Genomic DNA, 25,353 nt, shown 5'->3' with positions numbered 1-25,353 from the left:
TACAATGTACTCACCTGACCGCTTGAGGCGACGTTTCAAAGGGGATGTTTCTGTTGTATTGTGCATCGTACACATATGCTGCAGCCAGGAGTAATCTCTGAGAAAAAAAAGTCAAAGAAAGTATTAATAAGCTGACTTTGTATAACCTTCACATTAAGGGGTAAGGTAAAAACAGTAAGATGCTACTCATAGGCAGAATTGTGCCTGGAGAATAAAATTCACCCACTGACCAACATCTGCTCTTTTATTTCCATTACAGTTGTGACAGAGTGGACTAAGGCCCAGATTTCTCAAGCCTTGGAGAGTGATAAGATCCAACTCCACACCAACATGTAGGTCGATTCAGGTTATATACAAGTCTCCTCACGGCGCAAGTAGCTGCAACTATATTTCGCACCGACGGTAATTTTGGGCTCGTAGATTTTTGTTTGCAGGACAGCAGGGATAAGGGGGTTATTCCAAGTTGATCGCAGCAGGAATTTTTTTAGCAGTTGGGCAAAACCATGTGCAGTGCAGGGGAGGCAGATATAACATATAACTGCTAAAAAAATTCCTGCTGCAATCAACTTGGAATTACCCCCTAAGTTAAAAAAAAAAATCAGTCTGGGGTGAGACAAGGGGAGTCTAATGTGCAATTACAAAGGCAACTCTCCCTCCTCTCTGCTAACTGAATTGACACCATGGTGTAGAAGGGATATCCCTGCCATTATCACCAGAATTACGTACAGTGTAGCTGCTTCAGCACCCCCTTGTTTGTTACCCTGACTGAATCTGCTTATTGTGATTCCGTTTATTGGTCATGTAGTTATTATGCAAGCGGTTACAGTACTCAAAGTCAGTGGTGCCTAGAGGGGCACCCAGGCCCAGGTCTGATGGAGGTAACTCAACCCTAAATGAACACCTTGCTTGTTATAATGCATTATCATCAGAGGTTACTTATGTAGTGGAACCATTTTCCATAGCACCTTACAATTGTGAACAAACAGTAATAACATAAGACTGAGTAATAATAGACAAACAAAGAGGTAAGAGGGCCCTGCTCTCAAGCTTACAATTTATATGTCATCAATGAATGCGATACATATTGCCACTTAGCGCATGCATAGAGCCATTTATTAAAACAATATGCAAGAAGATTTCCGATAAGAGCTGCCCTTTACAGAGCATGGACTTCCAGGGTTTAGGACCCAGGAACCCTACTGTGCATGCGTGACCATCAGCCTGCTCATGTGCAACCCGCGTGGAAGGGGTGGGTCAGAGGGGACGTGTTGCAAAAAGAAGCCAATAGGATTCTATAGTAAATACCGCCCATCAGGTTCAAGATTCAGAAAATTTTGCTTTACGAAGCTTGATGCATACTGGCAAATTGTAGCCCCATAGCATTCTATGAGGAATGTTCATAGTATCGGCGGTCTGCAGCAGATATCTCCAATATCCAGTACAGACCATTTTTAAGCATTTGGAGAATGTGGCTTCCAAAAATGGCTGTTTTTAAGCTTGAAATATCCCACCCTGATCATATTATTTCCAGGATAGGAATAGTGAGCGGCTGCCAACAGAATGTAACCTAGGAATATCCCATAGTTATTTAATTTTTTAAGAAAGCAAAAAAACGAAATAGTAAGAATTGCGCCGACTGTAGATCTGTTACTTTGCTTTGGCTCCAACCTTCACAAAATATCAATTCTGGAAAAAGAAACATCTGCAAAACTTTAACACCAAACTGAAGAAAAACAATGGGTCTCTGTGTCTTTGTTCAAACATACAATCTGACGCTTGTAAGCTACTTCTATTAGGAGTAAAGAGTTGACACAAATTGCATTATGTTTATTGCTGTGGTTCTTATTGTATCAAAAAATAAGATTTTAAACCTACCAGTAAATCTTTTTCTCCTAGTCCGTAGAGGATGCTGGGGACTCCGTAAGGACCATGGGGTATAGACAGGCTCCGTAGGAGACATGGGCACTCTAAAGACTTTAGAATGGGTGTGCACTGGCTCCTCCCTCTATGCCCCTCCTCCAGACCTCAGTTAGAGAAACTGTGCCTAGAGGAGACGGACAGTACGAGGAAAGGATTTTTGTTAATCCAAGGGCAAGATACATACCAGCCCACACCATCCACACCGTATAACATGGAATATACGAACCAGTTAACAGTATGAAACAAAAACAGCATCAGCCCGAGACTGATCCAAACTGTAACATAACCCTTATGTAAGCAAAAACTATATACAAGTCTTGCAGAATTTAGTCCGCACTGGGACGGGCGCCCAGCATCCTCTACGGACTAGCAGAAAAAGATTTACCGGTAGGTTTAAAATCTTATTTTCTCTTACGTCCTAGAGGATGCTGGGGACTCCGTAAGGACCATGGGGATTATACCAAAGCTCCAGGCCGGGCAGGAGAGTGCGGATGACTCTGCAGCACCGATTGGAGCAAACATGAGGTCCTCCTCAGCCAAGGTATCAAACTTGTAGAATTTAGCAAAAGTGTTTGAACCCGACCAAGTAGCCGCTCGGCAAAGTTGCAATGCAGAGACACCTCGGGCAGCCGCCCAAGATGAGCCCACCTTCCTAGTGGAATGGGCCTTTACCGAATTTGGTACCGGCAATCCAGCCGCAGAATGAGCCTGCTGAATCGTGTTACAGATCCAGCGGGCAATAGTCTGCTTAGAAGCAGGGGTGCCAACCTTGTTGGCTGCATACAGGACAAACAGTGCCTCTGTTTTCCTAATCCAAACCGTCCTGGCTACATAAACTTTTAAGGCTCTGACTACATCAAGAGACTTGGAATCCACCAAGTCCCCCGTAGCCACAGGCACCACAATAGGTTGGTTCATATAAAACAATGAAACCACCTTAGGCAGAAATTGAGGACGAGTCCTCAACTCTGCTCTATCCACATGGAAAATCAGATAGGGGCTCTTGTGAGACAAAGCCGCCAATTCGGACACCCGCCTCGCAGATGCCAAGGCTAACAACATGACCACTTTCCAAGTGAGAAATTTCAACTCCACTGTTTGAAGAGGTTCAAACCAGTGTGACTTAAGGAACTGTAACACCATGTTAAGGTCCCATGGTGCCACAGGGGGCACAAAAGGATGCTGGATGTGCAGCACTCCCTTTACAAAAGTCTGGACTTCTGGGAGAGAAGCCAATTCCTTCTGAAAGACTATAGATAGGGCCGAAATCTGTACCTTAATGTAGCCTAACTTCAGGCCCATATCCACTCCTGTCTGTAAAAAGTGGAGAAAACGGCCCAGGTGGAAATCTTCCGTAGGAGCATTCTTGGCTTCACACCAAGAAACATACTTCCTCCAGATACGGTGATAATGTTTCGCCCTCACCTCCTTCCTAGCCCTTATCAGAGTAGGGATGACTTCTTCCGGAATCCCTTTTCCAGCTAAGATTCGGTGTTCAACCGCCATGCCGTCAAACGTAACCGCGGTAAGTCTTGCAACACACAGGGCCCCTGCTGCAACAGGTCCTCCCTGAGTGGAAGAGGCCATGGATCTTCTGTGAGCATCTCCTGAAGATCTGATTACCAGGCCCTTCTAGGCCAATCTGGAACAATGAGTATTGTCTGCACTCTTTTTCTTCTTATGATTCTCAATATTTTGGAGATGAGAGGAAGAGGAGGGAATACATAGACCGACTGAAACACCCATGGTGTCAACAGGGCGTCTACCGCTACTACCTGAGGGTCCCTTGACCTGGCACAATACCTCCGAAGCTTCTTGTTGAGGCGTGACGCCATCATGTCTATTTGAGGAAGCCCCCAAAGACTTGTTATCTCCGCAAAAACTTCTTGATGAAGTCCCCACTCTCCTGGATGGAGATCGTGTCTGCTGGGGAAGTCTGCTTCCCAGTTGTCCACTCCCGGAATGAAGACTGCTGACAGAGCGCTTACGTGATTTTCCGCCCAGCGCAGAATCAGTGTGGCTTCCGCCATTGCCACTCTGCTCTTCGTCCCGCCTTGGCGGTTTACATGAGCCACGGCTGTGACATTGGTGGTCATTCCGAGTTGTTCGCTCGCAAGCTGCTTTTAGCAGCTTTGCACACGCTAAGCCGCCGCCTACTGGGAGTGAATCTTAGCATAGTAAAATTGCGAACGAAAGATTAGCAGAGTAGCTCCACACTTATTCGGCAACTGCGATCAGTTCAGTCAGTTTCGTTCCTGGTTTGACGTCACAAATACTCCCAGCGTTCGCCCAGACACTCCCCCGTTTCTTCAGACACTCCCGCGTTTTTCCCAGAAACGGCAGCGTTTTTTCACACACACCCATAAAACGGCCAGTTTCCGCCCAGAAACACTCACTTCCTGTCAATCACATTACGATCACCAGAACGAAGAAAAAACCTTGTAATGCCGTGAGTAAAATACCTAACTGCATAGTAAATTTACTTGGCGCAGTCGCAGTGCGAACATTGCGCATGCGCAATTAGCGGAAAATCACTGCGATGCGAAGAAAATTACAGAGCAAACAACTCGGAATGAGGGCCATTGTCCGATTGAATCAGAACCGGTAGTTCGCGAAGAAGATTCTCCGCTTGTCGTAGGCCGTTGTATATGGCCCTTAATTCCAGTATGTTGATGTGCAGACAAGCCTCCTGGCTTGACCATGTTCCCTGAAAATTTCTTCCTTGTGTGACTGCTCCCCATCCTCGGAGGCTCGCATCAGTGGTCACCAGAACCCAGTCTTGAATGCCGAACCTGCGACCCTCTAGAAGATGAGCACTCTGCAGCCACCACAGGAGAGACACCCTGGCCCTGGGGGACAGGCTTATTTTCTGGTGAATTTGAAGATGGGACCCGGACCACTTGTCCAGAAGGTCCCACTGAAATGTCCTCGCATGAAACCTGCCGAAGGGGATGGCCTCGTAGGTTGCCACCATTTTTCCCAGTACTCGAGTGCATTGATGGACTGACACTCTTTTCGGTTTTAATAGGTCTCTGACCATGTTCTGGAGTTCCTGGGCTTTTTCCATTGGGAGAAAAACCCTCTTTTGTTCCGTGTCCAGAATCATGCCTAAGAAAGATAGCAGAGTCGTTGGAACCAACTGCGACTTTGGTAGATTTAGAATCCAGCCATGGTGCTGCAGCACTCTCAGGGAGAGCGACACGCTTTTTAGCAACTGATCTCTCGATCTTGCTTTTATCAGGAGATCATCCAAGTATGGGATAATTGTGACTTCCTGCCTGCGCAGGAGCACCATCATTTCCGCCATTACCTTGGTGAAAATCCTCGGGGCCGCGGAAAGCCCAAACGGCAACGTCTGAAACTGGTAATGACAGTCCTGTACAGCGAATCTCAGGTACGCCTGATGAGGGGATAATTGGGGACATGAAGGTATGCATCCTTCATGTCTAGTGACACCATAAAATTTCCCCCTTCCAGGCTGGAGATAACTGCCCGGAGCGATTCCATCTTGAATTTGAACTTTTTCAAGTACAGGTTTAGGGATTTTAAATTTAGAATGGGTCTGACCGAGCCATCCGGTTTCGGGACCACAAATAGGGTTGAATAGTACCCATTCCCCTGTTGAACTAGGGGAACCTCGACAACCACTTGTTGTTGACACAGTTTTTGGATTGCAGCTAAAACTATCTCCTTTTCTGGGGAAGAAGCTGGTAAAGCCGATTTGAAAAATCGGCGAGGAGGCACATCTTAGAATTCCAGCTTGTAGCCTTGGGATACAATTTCCATTGCCCAAGGATCCACGTCTGACTGAACCCAGACGTGGCTGAAGAGTCAAAGACGTGCCCCCACCAGCGCGGACTCCCTCAGAGGAGCCCCAGCGTCATGCGGTGGATTTAGTAGAAGCCGGGAAGGACTTCTGCTCCTGGGAACTAGCCGTAGCAGGCATTCTTTTCCCTCTACCCTTACCTCTGGCGAGGAAGGAAGAGCCCCGACCTCTTCTAGACTTATGCGACCGAAAGGACTGCATCTGATATTGTGGTGTTTTCTTTTGCTGCGGGGACACAAGGTAAAAAAGTCGATTTACCCGCGGTAGCTGTGGAAACCAGGTCCGCGAGACCTTCCCCAAATAAAACCTCACCCTTGTAAGGCAAATCTTCCATATGCCTCTTTGAATCGGCATCACCCGTCCATTGGCGGGTCCACAGGGCTTGCCTAGCAGAAATCGCCATGGCGTTGGCTTTCGAACCCAGCAGCCCAACGTCTCTCTGAGCGTCTCTCATATATAAGACTGCGTCTGTAATGTGAGCTAAGGTCAATAAAATGGTATCCCTATCTAGGGTATCAATGTCAGCTGACAAGGTATCCATCTAAGCTGCTACGGCGCTACAAACCCAAGCCGACGCTATTGCCGGTCTGAGCAAGGCACCCGTATGTGTATAAATTGATTTTAAGGTAGTCTCCTGCGGGTGGTCTTCTGTATGCCGGCGGTCGGGCTCCCGGCGCTCAGTATACCGGCGCCGGGAGCCCGACAGCCGGCATACCGACACTTATTTTCCCTCGTGGGGGTCCACGACCCCCATAGAGGGAGAATAAAATAGTGTGGCGCGCGTAGCGCGCCACCGTGCCCGTAGCGTGGCGAGCGCAGCGAGCCCGCAAGGGGCTCATTTGCGCTCGCCACACTGTCGGTAAGCCGGCGGTCGGCCTCCCGGCGCCGGTATGCTGGTCGCCGGGAGCCCGACCGCCGGCCAGCCGTAGTGAACCCGTCTCCTGCCTGCGATCCGCAGGATCCTTGAAGGCTGCCGTGTCTGGGGATGGTAGCGCCACCTTTTTGGACAAGCGCGTTAAAGCCTTGACCACCTTGGGTGAGGATTCCCACCGTAACCTGTCCTGTGCCGGGAAAGGATACGCCATAAGAATTCTCTTGGGAAAATGCAGTTTCTTGTCTGGAGTTTCCCAAGCCTTTTCAAATAACTCATTCAGCTCATGAGATGGGGGAAAAGTTACCTCAGGTTTCTTTTCCTTAAACATGCATACCCTCGTGTCAGGGACAGAGGGGTCATCTGTGATATGCAAAACATCTTTTATTGCAATAATCATATAATGAATACTTTTGGCCACCCTTGGGTGTAACCTCGCATCATCGTAGTCGACACTGGAGTCAGAATCCGTGTCGGTATCAGTGTCTGCTACTTGGGACAGTGGACGTTTCTGAGACCCAGAAGGGCCCTGTGACACAGTCAAAGCCATGGATTGACTCCCTGTTTTATCCCTGGACTCTGCTTTGTCCAATCTCTAATGTAATAAAGACACATTTGCATTTAAAACATTCCACATATCCAACCAATCAGGTGTCGGCGTTGCCGACGGAGACACCACAATCATCTGCTCCACCTCCTCCCTAGATGAGCCTTCCGCTTAAGACATGCCGACACACGCGTACCGACACCCCCACACACTCAGGGATATATCTATATGGAGACAGTCCCCCAATAAGGCCCTTTGGAGAGACAGACAGAGAGTATGCCAGCACACACCCAGCGCCACCGGACACTGGAATAAAATCCCAGCTAGTACAGCGCTTTTACAGAAATATATACAATAACACTCACTGTACCAATTAATGTGCCCCCCTCCCCCCCTCTGTTTTGCCCTCTGTAACCGTGTTCAGCAGGGGAGAGTCCGGGGAGCCAGCTTCTCTGCCGTGTGCTGTGGAGAAAATGGCGCTAGTTGGTGCTGGAGGATCAAGTCCCGCCCCCTCAGCGGCGGGCTTTGGTCCCGCTCAAATTATTTATACTGGCGGGGGGGGTTTTAATATACCGCCTCCGCAGTATATAATCCAAATGCCAGTGTCCCTTGAGGTTTATATTGCTGCCCAGGGCGCCCCCCCTGCGCCCTGCACCCTTACAGTGCCCGCTGTGTGTGTATGTGTGGGAGCAATGGCACGCAGCGTTACCGCTGCGCGTTACCTCAGTGAAGATCTGATGTCTTCTGCCGCCTTTGAAGTCCTCTTTTCTTCTCAATACTCACCCGGCTTCAATCTTCTGGCTCTGTGAGGAGGACGGCGGCGCGGCTCTGGGACGAACGGCGAGGGTGAGACCTGCGTTCCGACCCTCTGGAGCTAATGGTGTCCAGTAGCCTAAGAAGCAGAGCCTATCATTTAAAGTAGGTCTGCTTCTCTCCCCTCAGTCCCACGATGCAGGGAGCCTGTTGCCAGCAGTGCTCCCTGAAAATAAAAAAACAAACAAAAAGTCTTTTTTCAGAGAAACTCAGTAGAGCTCCCCTGCAGTGCATCCAGGCTCCTCTGGGCACAGGATCTAACTGAGGTCTGGAGGAGGGGCATAGAGGGAGGAGCCAGTGCACACCCATTCTAACGTCTTTAGAGTGCCCATGTCTCCTGCGGAGCCCGTCTATACCCCATGGTCCTTACGGAGTCCCCAGCATCCTCTAGGACAGTGATTTTCAACCTTTTTTTTACTCGCGGCACACCAAACAATATTTTAAAATTGCCAAGGCACACCATCAGTTCCCCACAGGTAAAAACAAAAACACACATTGGCCCTCACAGTAAAAAAATAAATAAATCCACACATACATTGGCCTACACAGAAAAAACAATCACATTGCTCCCCACATAAATAATGTTGCTCCCCACATGAATTATTCACATTGTTCACCCCATAGATCCTTATTCTCCCCACATAAATTCTATTGAAATCCTATTGTTCCCCACAGGAGAAATAAAATAACAAATTCTCAGCTGTCCTCCTCCCTGTCCCTCAGTGGCGGGGGTTGTTCATAGTGGAGTTCTGCGAATACTGAGCAGCGGGCAGTCGGGCAGGTGTGGATGTGGGTGGGCAAGGAAAGCTGTGTATGCAGGCGGGAACTGGAAGATGTGTATGCAGGCGGGTGGGCTGGCTGGGTGATAAGACGCGGCTGTGACCTATGATATCACATCGTTTTCAAGGCATAGATCATGGCCGGAGCAAAACTGATCCTCTAAGAAGAGCCCGGGCCAACAGTTCATTCTGAAGGTGCAGGAAACTGCTCTGGCTCCGCGGCACACCTTGCAACTGGTCGCGGCACACTAGTGTGCCACGGCACACTGGTTGAAAAAGCCTGCTCTAGGACGTAAGAGAAATAAAAATGGTCACTATTTTCTATTCTACACTCCAAAAGCAGAACATAAAGCAGATATATAAACATTGCTCCTAGTTCTGTGTACCTGAGGAAGTATACTGAAAGCATGGTATAAACCTACATCTGCTACATAAAAGTTATAGCACTTAAACCTGATTGATGCATTTGTGAGGAAATTAGTAAACGGGATAATGCATAAAGAGTCTCAGATAAATAGAAAACATGTGACCACTATTAAAATATTACACAGTTTAAAAAAAACCCCCACAAGCAAATGCTATAGACTTTTGGTTGGTGTTTTCTTTGCTTTGGTCACTCATAAAATAAAGTAGATGGTTACACATGCAATAAATAGTGCCGTAACTAGACATTTTAGCGCTGTGTGCAAGAAACGGCATTGGCGCCCACCCACCCATGCAAAACAGGGGCAGTACGCGCCGTAGGCGTGCGCAAAAATATAGAGGCGTGGCTTCATGGGGAAGGGGTGTGGCCACAAAATAATACCAATTCATATAACGGTGCACAGTAGTCTCCATTATTCAAATTGCGCCGCACAGTAGCGCCACTACACCAGGTAGAGACCCTTTTACACATTATGGCGGACAGATTCTCCTTTTTTACACATTACAGCAGACAGCGTCCCTTTTTTACACATTACGGCAGACAGCGTCCCCTTCTTACACATTACGGCAGACAGCGTCCCCTTCTTACTCATTACGGCAGACAGCGTCCCCTTCTTACACATTACGGCAGACAGCGTCCCCTTCTTACACATTACGGCAGACAGCGTCCCCTTCTTACACATTACGGCAGACAGCGTCCCCTTCTTACACATTACGGCAGACAGCGTCCCCTTCTTACACATTACAGCAGACAGCGTCCCCTTATTACACATTATGGCAGACAGCGACCACTTTTTATTTTCAACCACATCTGTAGCGGAGTGGCTGAGCTCTCTCACCCGGTGCAAGTGCCCCCCCCCTTCCCGCAGCAGCGACTCCCTCCCGGCGGCAGCAGCTCTTCCCCCGCAGCAGCGCTTCTCTCCTGGTGGCAGCGGCTCTCCCCCCAGCGGAAGCGGCTTACCTGGAGGCAGCGGCTCTTCCCCGGCAGCAGTGGATAACGGAGGCAGCGGCTCTCTCCAGGTGGCAGTGGCTCCCCCCCCCCCCCCGGCGGAAGCGGCTCTCCTCCGGCCGCAGCAGCTTCAGAGCGGGTCACTTCCCCATGGTCTCTCCATCGCCTACACAGGGGCCAAGAGAGGGCGCGGGAGCGCAGGGGGAAAATGCGCTCTAACTAGGTGTGCGCTGTGGGCAATGCCCCTTCTGCACACACCTAGTTACGGCGCTGGCAATAAATAATAAGATTTTACTTACCGATAAATCTATTTCTCGTAGTCCGTAGTGGATGCTGGGACTCCGTAAGGACCATGGGGAATAGCGGCTCCGCAGGAGACAGGGCACAAAATAAAAGCTTGAGATATCAGGTGGTGTGCACTGGCTCCTCCCCCTATGACCCTCCTCCAAGCCAGTTAGGATACTGTGCCCGGACGAGCGTACATAATAAGGAAGGATATTGAATCCCGGGTAAGACTCATACCAGCCACACCAATCACACCGTACAACTCGTGATCTGAACCCAGATAACAGTATGATAAATTTAAAGGAGCCTCTGAAAAGATGGCTCAACAATAATAACCCGAATTTTTTGTAACAATAACTATATACAAGTATTGCAGACAATCCGCACTAGGGATGGGCGCCCAGCATCCACTACGGACTACGAGAAATAGATTTATCGGTAAGTAAAATCTTATTTTCTCTAACGTCCTAAGTGGATGCTGGGACTCCGTAAGGACCATGGGGATTATACCAAAGCTCCCAAACGGGCGGGAGAGTGCGGATGACTCTGCAGCACCGAATGAGAGAACTCCAGGTCCTCCTCAGCCAGGGTATCAAATTTGTAGAATTTAGCAAACGTGTTTGCCCCTGACCAAGTAGCTGCTCGGCAAAGTTGTAAAGCCGAGACCCCTCGGGCAGCCGCCCAAGATGAGCCCACTTTCCTTGTGGAATGGGCTTTTACTGATTTTGGCTGTGGCAATCCTGCCACGGAATGTGCAAGCTGAATTGTACTACAAATCCAACGAGCAATCGTCTGCTTTGAAGCAGGAGCACCCAGCTTGTTGGGTGCATACAGGATAAACAGCGAGTCAGTTTTCCTGACTCCAGCCGTCCTGGAAACATATATTTTCAAGGCCCTGACAACGTCCAGCAACTTAGAGTCCTCTAAGTCCCTAGAAGCCGCAGGTACCACAATAGGTTGGTTCATGTGAAATGCAGAAACCACCTTAGGTAGAAATTGAGGACGAGTCCTCAATTCCGCCCTGTCAGAATGAAAATTTAGGTAAGGGCTTTTACATGATAAAGCCGCCAATTCTGACACACGCCTAGCTGAAGCCAAGGCCAACAGCATCGACACCTTCCACGTGAGATATTTTAAATCTACCGTAGACAATGGTTCAAACCAGTGTGATTTTAGAAATCTCAACACAACATTGAGATCCCAAGGTGCCACTGGAGGCACAAAAGGAGGCTGTATGTGCAGCACCCCTTTCACAAATGTCTGAACTTCAGGTACTGAAGCCAGTTCTTTCTGGAAGAATATCGACAGGGCCGAAATTTGAACCTTAATGGACCCTAATTTTAGGCCCATAGACAGTCCTGTTTGCAGGAAATGCAAGAAACGACCCAGTTGAAATTCCTGTGTAGGGGCCTTCTTGGCCTCACACCACGCAACATATTTACGCCAAATGCGGTGATAATGTTTTGCGGTTACTTCCTTTCTGGCTTTTACCAGAGTAGGGATGACTTCTTCTGGAATGCCCTTGTCCTTCAGGATCCGGCGTTCAACCGCCATGCCGTCAAACGCAGCCGCGGTAAGTCTTGGAACAGACAAGGCCCCTGCAGTAGCAGGTCCTGTCTTAGAGGTAGAGGCCACGGTTCGTCCGTGAGCATCTCTTGAAGTTCCGGGTACCAAGACCTTCTTGGCCAATCCGGAACCACGAGTATAGTTCTTACTCCTCTCCTTCTTATGATTCTCAATACTTTCGGTATGAGGGGCAGAGGAGGGAATACATACACTGACTGGTACACCCACGGCGTTACCAGAGCGTCCACTGCTATTGCCTGAGGGTCCCTTGACCTGGCGCAATATCTGTCCAGTTTTTTGTTTAGACGTGACGCCATCATGTCCACCTTTGGTCTTTTACAATTTGGTGGAAGACTTCTGGGTGAAGTCCCCACTCTCCCGGGTGAAGGTCGTGTCTGCTGAGGAAGTCTGCTTCCCAGTTGTCCACTCCCGGAATGAACACTGCTGACAGTGCTATCACATGATTTTCCGCCCAGCGAAGAATCCTTGCAGTTTCTGCCATTGCCCTCCTGCTTCTCGTGCCGCCCTGTCTGTTTATGTGGGCGACTGACGTGATGTTGTCCGACTGGATCAACACCGCCTGACCCTGAAGCAGAGGTTTTGCTTGAATTAAGGCATTGTAAATGGCCCTTAGTTCTAGAATGTTTATATGAAGAGATGTTTCCATGCTTGACCACAAGCCCTGGAAATTCCTTCCCTGTGTGACTGCTCCCCAGCCTCTCAGGCTGGCATCCGTGGTTACCAGGATCCAATCCTGAATGCCAAATCTGCGGCCCTCTAGTAGATGAGCCCTCTGAAGCCACCACAGGAGAGACACCCTTGTCCTTGGCGACAGGGTTATCCGTTGATGCATCTGAAGATGCGATCCGGACCATTTTTCCAGTAGATCCCACTGAAAAGTTCTTGCATGGAATCTTCCGAATGGAATCGCTTCGTAAGAAGCCACCATTTTTCCCAGGACCCTTGTGCACTGATGCACTGAGACCTGTCCTGGTTTTAGGAGGTTCCTGACTAGCTCGGATAACTCCCTGGCCTTCTCCTCCGGGAGAAACACCTTCTTCTGGACTGTGTCCAGAATCATTCCTAAGAACAGTAGACGTGTCGTTGGAATCAGCTGCGATTTTGGAATATTTAGAATCCATCCGTGCTGACTTACCACTACCTGAGATAGTGCCACTCCGACTTCTAACTGTTCCTTGGTTCTTGCCCTTATCAGGAGATCGTCCAAGTAAGGGATAATTAAGATGCCTTTTCTTCGTAGAAGAATCATCATTTCGGCCATTACCTTGGTAAAGACCCGAGGCGCCGTGGACAATCCAAACGGCAGCGTCTGAAACTGATAATGACAGTTTTGTACTACAAACCTGAGGTACCCTTGGTGAGAAGGATATATTGGGACGTGGAGATAAGCATCCTTGATGTCCAGCGACACCATATAGTCCCCCTCTTCCAGGTTCGCTATCACCGCTCTGAGTGACTCCATCTTGAATTTGAACCTTTTTATGTAAGTGTTCAAAGATTTTAGATTTAATATTGGTCTCACCGAGCCGTCCGGCTTCGGTACCACAAATAGTGTGGAATAATACCCCTTCCCTTGTTGTAAGAGGGGTACCTTGATTATCACCTGCTGGGAGTACAGCTTGTGAATGGCTTCCAGAACTGCCTCCCTGTCGGAGGGAGACTTTGGTAAAGCAGACTTCAGGAACCGATGAGGAGGAAACGCCTCGAATTCCAGTTTGTACCCCTGTGATACTACCTGTAGAATCCAGGGATCCACTTGCGAGTGAGCCCACTGCGCGTTGAAATTCTTGAGACGGGCCCCCACCGTGTCTGAGTCTGCTTGTAAAGCCCCAGCGTCATGCTGAAGACTTGGCAGAAGCAGGGGAGGGCTTCTGCTCCTGGGAAGCGGCTGCATGGTGCTGCCTTTTTCCTCTTCCTCTGCCCTTGGGCAGAAAAGAGTGACCTTTTGCTCGCTTGTACTTATGGGAACGAAAGGACTGAGTTTGAAAAGACTGTGTCTTTTTCTGTTGATGTGAAGTAACCTGGGGTAAAAAGGTGGATTTTCCAGCCGTTGCCGTGGCCACCAGGTCTGTTAGACCAGCCCCAAATAACTCCTCCCCCTTATACGGCAATACTTCCATGTGCCGTTTGGAATCTGCGTCCCCTGACCACTGTCTGGTCCATAATGCTCTTCTGGCAGAGATGGACATTGCGCTTACTCTTGATGCCAGGGTACAAATATCCCTCTGCGCATCACGCATATATAGCAATGCATCCTTTAAATGTTCTATAGTTAACAGAATATTGTCCCTATCCAGGGTATCAATATTCTCAGTCAGGGAATCCGCCCATGCGACTCCAGCACTGCACATCCAGGCTGATGCGATTGCTGGTCGCAGTATAACACCAGTATGTGTGTATATACTTTTCAGGATATTTTCCAGCCTCCTATCAGCTGGTTCTTTGAGGGTGGCCGTATCAGGGGACGGTAACGCTACTTGTTTAGATAAACGTGTGAGCGCCTTATCTACCCTAGGGGGTGTTTCCCACCGTGCCCTAACCTCTGGCGGGAAAGGGTATAGTGCTAATAACTTATTAGAAATTAGCTGTTTTTTATCGGGGGAAACCCACGCTTTATCACACACCTCATTTATTTCCTCAGACTCAGGAAAAACTATTGGCAGTTTTTTCACACCCCACATAATACCCGCCTTTGAGGTATTTGTAGTGTCAGAAAGGTTCAATGCCTCTTTCATTGCCGTGATCATGTAACGTGTGGCCCTACTGGACATTACGTTTGTCTCGTCACCGTCGACACTAGATTCAGTATCTGTATCTTGATCCGTGTCGACCCACTGAGGTAGCGGCCGTTTTAGGGCCCCTGAGGGTGTCTGAGACGCCTGAACAGGCACTAATTGATTTGCCGGCTTTCTCATGTCGTCAACAGTTTTTTGTAAATTGCTGACATTATCACTTAATTGCTTAAACACAATCATCCAGTCAGGTGTCGACTCCCTAGGGGGTGACATCACTAACACAGGCAACTGCTCCGCCTCCATCTCATTTTCCTCCTCATACATGTCGACACACGCGTACCGACACACAGCACACACACCGGGAATGCTCTGATAGAGGACAGGACCCCACTTAGCCCTTTGGAGAGACAGAGGGAGAGTCTGCCAGCACACACCCAGCGCTATATATATACAGGGATAACCTTATATAAATGTTAATCCCTTATAGCTGCTGTTAATCTAGTTATTTGCTGCCAAAATGCCCCCCCTTCTCTTTTTTACCCTGAATCAGATGCAGTACTGCAGGGGAGAATCAGGGAGCCGTCCTTCCAGCGGAGCTGTGAGGGAATAATGGCGCCAGTGTGCTGAGGAGATAGGCCCCGCCCCTTCACGACGTCCTTAACTCCCGCTTTTTTGTGTAAAATGGCAGGGGAAAAAATACATCCATATAGCCCTGGAGCTATATGTGATGTATTCCTTTTGCCAGCTAAGGTATATGTGTGTTATATTGCGTCTCAGGGCGCTCCCCCCCAGCGCCCTGCACCCTCAGTGACCGGAGTGTGAAGTGTGCTGAGAGCAATGGCGCACAGCTGCGGTGCTGTGCGCTACCTTAGTCTTGAAGACAGGATGTCTTCTGCCGCCGCTTTCACCGGACCTTCGTCTCTTCTGGCTCTGTAAGGGGGACGGCGGCGCGGCTCCGGTGACCCATCCAGGCTGAACCTGTGATCGTCCCTCTGGAGCTAACGTCCAGTAGCCTAAGAAGCCCAATCCACTCTGCACTCAGGTGAGTTCGCTTCTTCTCCCCTTAGTCCCACGATGCAGTGAGCCTGTTGCCAGCAGGACTCACTGAAAATAAAAAAACCTAACTAAACTTTTATTCTAAGCAGCTCTGGAGAGCTACCTAGTTTGCACCCTTCTCGGCCGGGCACAAAAATCTAACTGGCTTGGAGGAGGGTCATAGGGGGAGGAGCCAGTGCACACCACCTGATATCTCAAGCTTTTATTTTGTGCCCTGTCTACTGCGGAGCCGCTATTCCCCATGGTCCTTACGGAGTCCCAGCATCCACTTAGGACGTTAGAGAAATAGGGAATATGATTGTTTTCTTATAACCATGTATAGTAACTGCATTTTCTGCCAGTGTAAACTAACTTTTTACTGTGCTTGTATCATGTCAGGTTGAAACTGGTGATATTTATTAATATTCTGTGATTTTCAATGAAGATGGAGTGGAAGCACAATGCATCTGTACATGCACAGCTACACCTAATTTGACAGGTTTGTGAAACCATAGATTCATGTCCACACTTAAGCCAGTTTGAATTTGATAGACTTGCTCAAGAGGAATTGTAAGTATGTCTGACTGTACCTATTGGCACAGCCAATAATCAATGCAAACTTTCTTTACAATAAGGCTCATTTATTCTTTTTACAACTTTAGAATTAAGAACTGCAGCCTTACAAATATTTATATGACAAATATTTTAATTATCCTGGGTCTGACTCAGGATTTGGAACACGGTTCCAAGCCGGGTCAGACCCGGGACTCCCCCCATTTCACAGCAGTGCCGATCCGGGATATTCCCGGATCGGCACTGTTTACACTGCACCCAGGTGCAGTGTCTTGTGGGCCGGCTCTTAGAGATTATGTCATCTCCAAGCGCCGGTCCACACTGCAGATCGGGACTCCGGAGCGTCTCGCCAGGGGCAAGCACAGCAATCTGGAAGCTGCTGTGCTGCCCCCAGCCTCCGGCGCTTCCAGGAACCAGACATGGTGCTGCTGTCTGCATAGATAGCATGTGCCATGTCTCCAGCCGCAGCATGGCAACCAGCACGGCGCCGCTGTCTGCATAGACAGCGTGCGCCGTGACCCCCACCCTCCCGACCGCCTGCCGGACACTGCAGTACGGGAGGTTTGCCATGCTGTAAATGGGTGCCGGGTCGGTTGACCTGGCTTACCCATTTACACCGCCTCTTTCCAGGGTCTTACCTGTGTCCAACCCTGCGGGAAAGTGGACCCGGGGTGACCCTTTTACACCACCTGCAGTCCTGGGATTTTGCGCACTCCCGTGCAAAATCCCAGGATATTTCAGGTGGTGTAAAAGGGGTATAAGTCACACACAAGTTTGAAAGTAGCTGCACACAGTTATTTTTACAAACTGCGCATGCGTCCTTATGAAATTACAAGAGATTCTGTCTCATACACAACTCAATCTCTTAATGGTTCTTAATGCTTGTTACTGGGTGGTATCTGGACGCTCATATAGAAAAAGAAAAGAAAAAAAAACATTCCTTGGGCACATCATGGGTGAGTAGTTTACTTACTACCTATTCTGAAACATGCGACCACACAAGGTTAGTGTTCACTCTAGGATTTTTTTAGGGCAGGGTGCTGAGCATTGAAGAGGGCACATTTTTATTTTGAGGGGCACATTTTTGATGTGACGCTTTGCGCACAAAGCATAGCGCATATGTTTATAGTTTTTGTACATACATTTTGCCCTTAGTAAATCATATACCTATGCATACATGTAAGACACCTAACATCACATCTGTACTGAGAAACACACTGTATATGTCCAGTCTTCTTGAAAGATCGGCTATAGCATATACATAAATAGATAATATACATGTCTTTTCCAGTGCTGAAGTAGTTATAATCCGTATGTGTTATAAAACAGAAAAGTTAAACAATTGGTTAAAATATATAGGAAAAAAAAAAAAAAAAGTCTGTTCCACTAGGGAAATACTGTAAGCAGTACATGCTCACTGCTTACCCTGTTCTTTCCCTCTTTATCAGAGTGCTGTGTTATTTACAGTGCCTCCTCTGCCATCCAGTTGGCTAAAGGATAGAAATTGTGTTCCAATTTCAGAGGTGGGCAAGGAGTAGACGACAACAATGTAACATGCACTCTGACTGTTACATTCTGTATACAAGGGGGCGATTTATGGTCCTGCAGGGTGCACTGAAAAAGGGCAGGGTGCTTTTTCACATTTCAAAAATGGGCAGGGTGCAGCACCCTGCTGAAACAGCCTAGAAGGAACACTACAAGGTAGGTCTAAGTGCTACAGGTGGCTGCTCCCACAGTTGGTGTGATCACATAGATTTGTACTAGTCAGGATGCAGCATGCAGTCGCATTAGAATTCTGTTCGCTGTAGATGGCCTCCATTGCGACCACATCACATATGACCCAGAATCAAGTTTTCAGGTGGCAAAGCTTAAAGGGCTACACAATTAGCATATTTACATAAAGGAGCTGGAAGATCAGCGCATTCCTTGCTAAATCCAAGATCTTATAATGTGCTCACGTACAAAAATGGTTTTGTTTTATGGGAAGAGATAAGAGGATTGAAATTACCCACCGGTAAATCATTTTCTCCATAAGTAGTCCATAAGGGATACTGGGGACACTTAGTACGATGGGATATAGATGGGGTCCAAAGGAGCCAGTGCACTTAAAATTTCTTTAGTAGGGTGTGCTGGCTCCTCCCCTCCATGCCCTCCCTCACAGCTCAGTATAGGAAAACTGTGCCCAAAGGAGATGGACATATTTGAGAGGAGTAAACATGACAAGACAACTAATGGTGAGATTACCGAACCAGCACACAGCAGAACAAACACACTAGCAACAGCTAGTGAAACCAGAAAACCAACTCCCCACAAGAACAAGAACTTGCAGGAAGGCGAAGCACAGAGGCAGGCGCCCAGTATCCCTTATGGACTACGAGAAAAGGATTTACTGGTAGGTAATTAAAATCCTCTTTTCTCTATCATCCATAAGGGATACTGGGAACACTTAGTACGATGGGGACATCCCAAAGCTCCCAGAACGGGTGGGAACATGCTGACACGCCTGCAGCGCCGTACATCCAAACTGGACATCCTCTGTAGCCAGGGAATCAAACCTGTAAAATGTTACAAACGTGTTTGTCCCTGACCAGGTAGGAGCCCGGCACGGTCGCAAGGCCGAGACACCATGGGCAGCCGCCCAGGAAGAACCCACAAACCTGGTAAAGTGGGCATTGACACACCGAGAAATAGGCAAGGCCGCCAAGGCGAAGGCTTGTTGAATAGTAAGCCTAATCCAACGGGCAATAGATTGCTTTGAAGCAGGACAACCCTTTTTGTAAGCATCATACAGCACAAAGAGGGAATCTGATTTTCGGACGGCAGCAGTCCTCTTGACGTAAATCCTCAGGGCTCACACCCCATACAGGACTCAGGAATTGAGGAAGTGGCCGAAGCCGCCGGAACCACAATAGGCTGATTTAGGTGGAATGCAGAAACCTTAGACATGAACTGTTGTCGAGACCCGAGTTCTGCTCTGTCCTCATGAAAGACCAGGTAGGGACTCCTACAGAACAAAGCGCCAAGTTCTGAAACTTGCCTAGTGGAAGCCAAGGCAAGGAGCATGACAGTCTTCCATGTAAGGTACTTGTCCGCTACCGACATCAGAGGTTCAAACCAAGAAGACTGTAGAAAGGTCAGAACCACGTGTAGATCCCAAGGTGCCATGGGTGGCACAAAAGGAGGCTGGATGTGAAGGACACCCTGCAGGAATGTCTGTACCTCAGGAAAAGCAGCCAATTTCTTCTGAAAGAAAATGGACAAGGCCGAGATCTGAACCTTAATAGAGCCCAACATTAGGCCCATATCCACACCAGCCTGTAAGAAACGCAAAAAGCACCCCAGGTTGAAATCCGCAGGTGGATATTTTTGGCCCTTACACCAGGAGATGTATTGTTTCCAGATATGGTGGTAATGCTTTGACGTGACAGCTTTCCTGGCCTGAATCATGGTTGCAATAACCTTACCCTGAATTCCCTACTCAGCTAGAAGGTTCCGCTCAACCGCCATGCCGTTAAACGAAGCCGCAGTAAGTCCAGGTAGACGAATGGTCCTTGCAGAAGAAAAACCTCCCGAAGTGTCAGGGGCCAGGGGTCTTCTATTACCTTGGCCAGAAGAACCCTTCGAGGCCAGTCGGGGGCAATGAGAATTGCCTGAACTCCCTCTCTTCTGATTCTTTTTAGAACCCTGGGATGCAATGGAATCTGAGGAAACACGTACACCAGCCGGTAAACCCATGCTGTTGTCAGCGCATCCACTGCCGCTGCCAGAGGGTCCCTCATCCTGGAACAATAGCACTGAAGCTTGTTGTTGAGCCGAGAGGCCATCAGATCGATCTGCAGACAGCCTCACCGATCTGTTATCAGTCGGAATACCTGTGGGTGGAGACCCCACTCTCCTGGGTGTAGGTTGTGACGACTTAGGAAGTCCGCCTCTCAGTTGTCTACTGCTGGAATGAATATGGCCGATACCGCCCTTCCATTCCTTTCGACCCAGAGGAGAATCTATGATACCTCCTGCATGCAGGCCCCGCTCTTCGTCCCACCTTGCCGATTGACTTAAGCCACTGCCGAGGCATTGTCTGATTGAACTTGAATGGCTTGACCTTGTAGCAGATGAGAAGCCTGCAGCAGAGCATTTTATATCGCTCTGAGTTTCAATATGTTTATAGGAAGGCAGGCTTCGATGCTTGACCACCTGCCCTGAAACTGGTCCCCTTGGGTGACAGCTCCCCAGCCCCGAAGACTCCCGTCCATGGTCAAGATCATCCAATTTTGGATCCCGAAGCTCCGCCCCTCCAAAAGGTTGGAGGGTTGCAACCACAACGATAGAAATCCTGGCCTGCGGTGAGAGAAGTATGACCTGGTGCATCTGCAAACCCGACCACTTTTTCAGGAGATCCAGTTGGAATTTTCGTGCATGGAATCTGCCAAATTGAATGGCCTCAAAGGAGGCCATCATCTTTCCCAACAGACGTGTGCAAAAATGTACCGAGACCCTGTTTGGATGCAGAACTGCCCGAACCAACTCCTGAAGTACCTTCGCCTTGTCTGCAGGAAGGGAGACCTTTTGAGCCACCGTGTCCAGGATCATTCTGAGACACTGGGTTGGCTTCAGGTGGGATTTTTGAAAATCCAGAATCCAACCGTAGTGTGAAAACAGGGATGTCATGCGGCAGATGCTGTCCAGCAGTAGTTCCTTTGATCTTGCTTTGATCAGCCGATCGTCCAGGTAGGGGATAATGCGGATGCCCGGAATCCTGAGATGGAACATCATTTCCGGCATCACTTTGGTGAAGACCTTTGGGGCCATGGATAGGCGAGGGGTAGCGCCTGGAACTGGTAGTGTTCTTCCAACAGAGCAAACCTGAGGTAGGCCTAATGAGATGGCCATATCGGAATATGGAGGCAAGCGTCCTTTATTCCTTGGGAAACCAAGATCTCCCCCTTCTCCTGACCTGAGATCACTGCTCTCAGAGACTCCATTTTGAACCGGAGAACCCGCAGATATGGGTTTAACGATTTGAGGTTCATAATGGGCCTCACTGAACCGTCCGGTTTTGGTACCACAAAAAGGCTGGAATAGTATCCCTCGCCTTGTTGCTGAAGTGGCACAGGAACAATGACCTGGGTCTGAGCTAACTTTTGAATGGCTTCCCATAGCGTGAGGTGTATGGTTTCTGAAGCTGGTAAAACTGACTTGAAAAACCTGTGAGGCGGAGAGCTGTCGAACTCCAGTTTGTAGCCCTAGGAGATCAGGTCTTTTACCCAGGGATCCTGGCAGGAGCTGAAGATCTCAGACGAGCTCCCACCCTGAGATCCCCTTGGAGCGGAGGGACACAGTTATGCGGGGGGTTCAGTGATCGCGCTGAGCCCAAAAAAAAGTGGGTCCCAGGGACCCCTCACTTTTGAAAATTGGGGTCCTACCGGTCTTTTTCTGGGTCCCATCGGAATGAAGGTTCTTTTAAACTTAATCTTGTTTGGACACTACAAAAGTGTTGCAAGCTGGGGTGATGGGGGTGACAATGCTGCTGGGCTGTGTAGCATTAGGCAGGAAGTGAATTGGTGTCCCACCTCCCAGACCGCAAAGCAGAGGGAATGCGCGCCACAAAATTTTAGGGGCGTGGCTTCGTGGGGAAGGGGCGTGACCACATAATAGTGCCAATTCACATTACACCACACAGTAGTGCCGTTTATACACATTGCACCAGGTAGAACCTCCTATGCACACTGCGCCAGGTAGAGCACTTTATACATATTGCGCCAGATACAGCACGTTATACACTTTGCACCAGGTACAGCACGTTATACACAATGCACCAGGTACAGCACGTTATACTCTTTGCACCAGGTACAGCACGTTATACTCTTTGCACCAGGTACAGCACGTTATACACTTTGCACCAGGTACAGCACGTTATACACTTTGCACCAGGTACAGCACGTTATACACTTTGCACCAGGTAGAGGACTTATACAAATTGCACCAGGTACAGCACGTTATACACATTTCTCCAGTTATTGCACGTTATACACATTGCGCCAGTTAGAGCGCGTTATACACATTGTGCCAGGCAGAGCGCGTTATACACACTGCGCCAGGCAGAGCGCGTTATACACACTGCGCCCGGTAGAGCGCGTTATACACAATGCGCCCGGTAGAGCGCGTTATACACAATGCGCCCGGTAGAGCGCGTTATACACAATGCGCCCGGTAAAGCACATTATACACAATGCGCCCGGTAAAGCACGTTATACACAATGCGCCCAGTAAAGCACGTTATACACAATGCGCCCGGTAAAGCACGTTATACACAATGCGCCCAGTAAAGCACGTTATACACAATGCGCCCGGTAAAGCACGTTATACACAATGCGCCCAGTAAAGCACGTTATACACAATGCGCCCAGTAAAGCACGTTATACACAATGCGCCCAGTAAAGCACGGTATACACAATGCGCCCGGTAGAGCATGTTATACACACTGCACCAGGTAAGAGCACTGAGGCACACTGCACCAGGTAAGAGCATTGAGGCACACTGCACCAGGTAAGAGCACTGAGGCACACTGCACCAGGTAAGAGCACTGAGGCACCCTGCACCAGGTAAGAAAACTGAGGCACCCTGCACCAGGTAAGAGCACTGAGGCACCCTGCACCAGGTAAGAGCACTGAGGCACACTGCACCAGGTAAGAGCACTGAGGCACACTGCACCAGGTAAGAGCACTGAGGCACACTGCACCAGGTAAGAAAACTGAGGCACCCTGTACCAGGTAAGAGCACTGAGGCACCCTGCACCAGGTAAGAGCACTGAGGCACACTGCACCAGGTAAGAGCACTGAGGCACACTGCACCAGGTAAGAGCACTGAGGCACACTGCACCAGGTAAGAGCACTGAGGCACACTGCACCAGGTAAGAGCACTGAGGCACACTGCAGTAATCACCGTCGTCGTCCTCCTCCTCCCTCCCTCCCCACCCCCCCCCCCGGGCCGTAGCAGACACAGGGACACAGACAGGGAACGCACCACACGTGCAGGGATCGGCGTCCTCCGTGATCTAGTGGGTAAAGCTGGGCAAAGTGCCTGGGGCTTCCCGCGGTGCCGTCTGAGGCAGTGGCCGCGCTACCGCTCTTGCCTTTGATGTGTTTTCTCAAAGCAAGAGCGGTAGCGCGGCCACTGCCTCAGACGGCACCGCGGGAAGCCCCAGGCACTTTGCCCAGCTTTACCCACTAGATCACGGACTCTGATCCCTGCACATAATTGCCAGCACCTCTCAGAGTCCCTGTGGCAACCCCCGTCCCCCATTCGCACTATAAACTTACGGACACCGAGTCACCCTTCCTCTGCAAGCAGCCTGGCGCCAAAGAGGAGGGGAAACTGGCTCCACCTCCTCTTTATATCATTCAGCACGGGGCCTGCATGTCAGTTAAACAAATCCCCCTTACAGATTGGCGGAATGAGGAGCGCGTCCCCGGGGACCCGCCCACTTTGTAAACTTGAGTCCCATGTCTTCAAAATAGCGCGTTTTTGCGATCACTGGGGTTTTGAGGAGACAGAGCTGACGCTCTGGTTCTGAGACCCAGTGGTGGCAGGTTTACGTGACTTACCTCTGGAGATTCGTGCCGCATTTGAGGCACCCTTTGCCTTACCCTTAAAGCGCGCTGTCCGAAAGGACTGCAGTGAAGGCCCAGTGTAACAACGTCTAGCCAGTGGAGCAGCAGAGGGGCGGTATGTGGACTTTCCAGCAGTAGCCTTTGAAATCCAGGTATTTAATTCACCTCCAAACAGCCAATCACCTGTGAAGGGCAAGGCTTTCACACTCCTTTTAGACTCTGCGTCCGCCACCCACTGACACAACCACAACGCTCTGCGTGCAGAAACCGCCATGGTAGAGGTACAGGCATGTATAATGCCAATTCCTTTCATGGTATAAACAGAGGAAGCGGGCAGATTCTTGGATGTGCTGAATCAGCGTCACCATATCAGACAGGGACTTTCCCCAGTGAGGCCCTCTTGAAGATTACCAGCCCAAGTATGTATGAGTGAACCAACAACCTGCAATGACAGGTCTTTGGGAGGCCCCTGCTGCAACATAAATAGATTTTAAGGTTGTCACTATTTTCCTGTCTGCGGGTTCCTTCAAGGCTGTAGCCCCTGGAACCGGCAGTACTGTATTTTTTGACAGAAACGATACTGACGAATCAACATCAGGGGGAGTTTCCCAAACCTTTCTCCCATTATGAGCAAAAGGAAAGGCAGCCACCCATTTTTTTGACATTTGGAATTTCTTGTCAGGAGTAGCCTATGGTTCGCTGAAAAGATCATCCAGTTCCTTTGAGACAAGAAATGTTACCTGCACCTTTTTCTGTGTAGAGAAAAAGGATTGCTGCACATCTGTCTCATTCCCAGGAATATTTAGTACATCCTTTATTGCAATGATAAGTGAGTCTACACCCTGTGCAGCAGAGGAATCATCTAACTCCGTATCAGATTCCAGCTCCTCCCCCTCTTCCACCTCTGGCACCTCCTCCTTGGATTCCGAGAGGATATCAGGAAACCCTCTTTTTTGGGGTAATGGATCTGGAAGAGGAGAAACATGTCTGCTGTCTACCCTATCTTTTGTCAGAGCAGCCATAGACTGTTGTAACTGCTGCCTTTCCTGTCTGGCAGTAGTCAATTCATTGGACATGTCAGCCATCATAGTTTTAATAGAACTGAGACAAGCTGGCTCCTGCAAATCACCCCCAGAAGCCCCACTACCTTGTGAAGGCTGACTGGATTGTTCACACATGAGAGAATCTGCAGGGGAGGGGGAAAACTTGGTGTGACAGTGCACACAACTTTTTTCACCATGCTGACAGAGGACATTTACATTCACATACACAGAGACACAGGTACAAGCACGCCTGCCTAGCCCAGTATGTGTGAGGAACCAGCACACAGCCTAAAACTAACAATTGTACAGTTAGAAAAGAGGCAATTTGGTGTACAGTGCGTAAAGAGCATAATACAA

At 49.1% G+C, this 25,353-nt stretch overlaps 1 protein-coding gene across 2 annotated transcripts in view; it reads right to left on the bottom strand.

The window, feature by feature from the left end:
- Positions 1–25,353, bottom strand: part of LOC134910254 (two pore calcium channel protein 1-like) — a 160,022-nt gene that overhangs the window by 118,703 nt on the left and 15,966 nt on the right. The window contains exon 3 of one of the 2 annotated variants that reach the window (XM_063918081.1): positions 15–97. In XM_063918081.1, coding sequence (XP_063774151.1) covers positions 15–97 — 83 coding nt within the window. Of the gene's footprint in view, positions 1–14; positions 100–25,353 lie in introns of those variants that run through there. The other variant, XM_063918082.1, reaches the window with a different exon arrangement.

This window comes from Pseudophryne corroboree, chromosome 4 (genome assembly GCF_028390025.1).
Source record: "Pseudophryne corroboree isolate aPseCor3 chromosome 4, aPseCor3.hap2, whole genome shotgun sequence".
NCBI classification, from domain to species: Eukaryota; Metazoa; Chordata; class Amphibia; order Anura; family Myobatrachidae; genus Pseudophryne; species Pseudophryne corroboree.
Note: the sequence above shows the minus strand (reverse complement) of the source record. Positions and strands in the feature narration are given on the sequence as shown.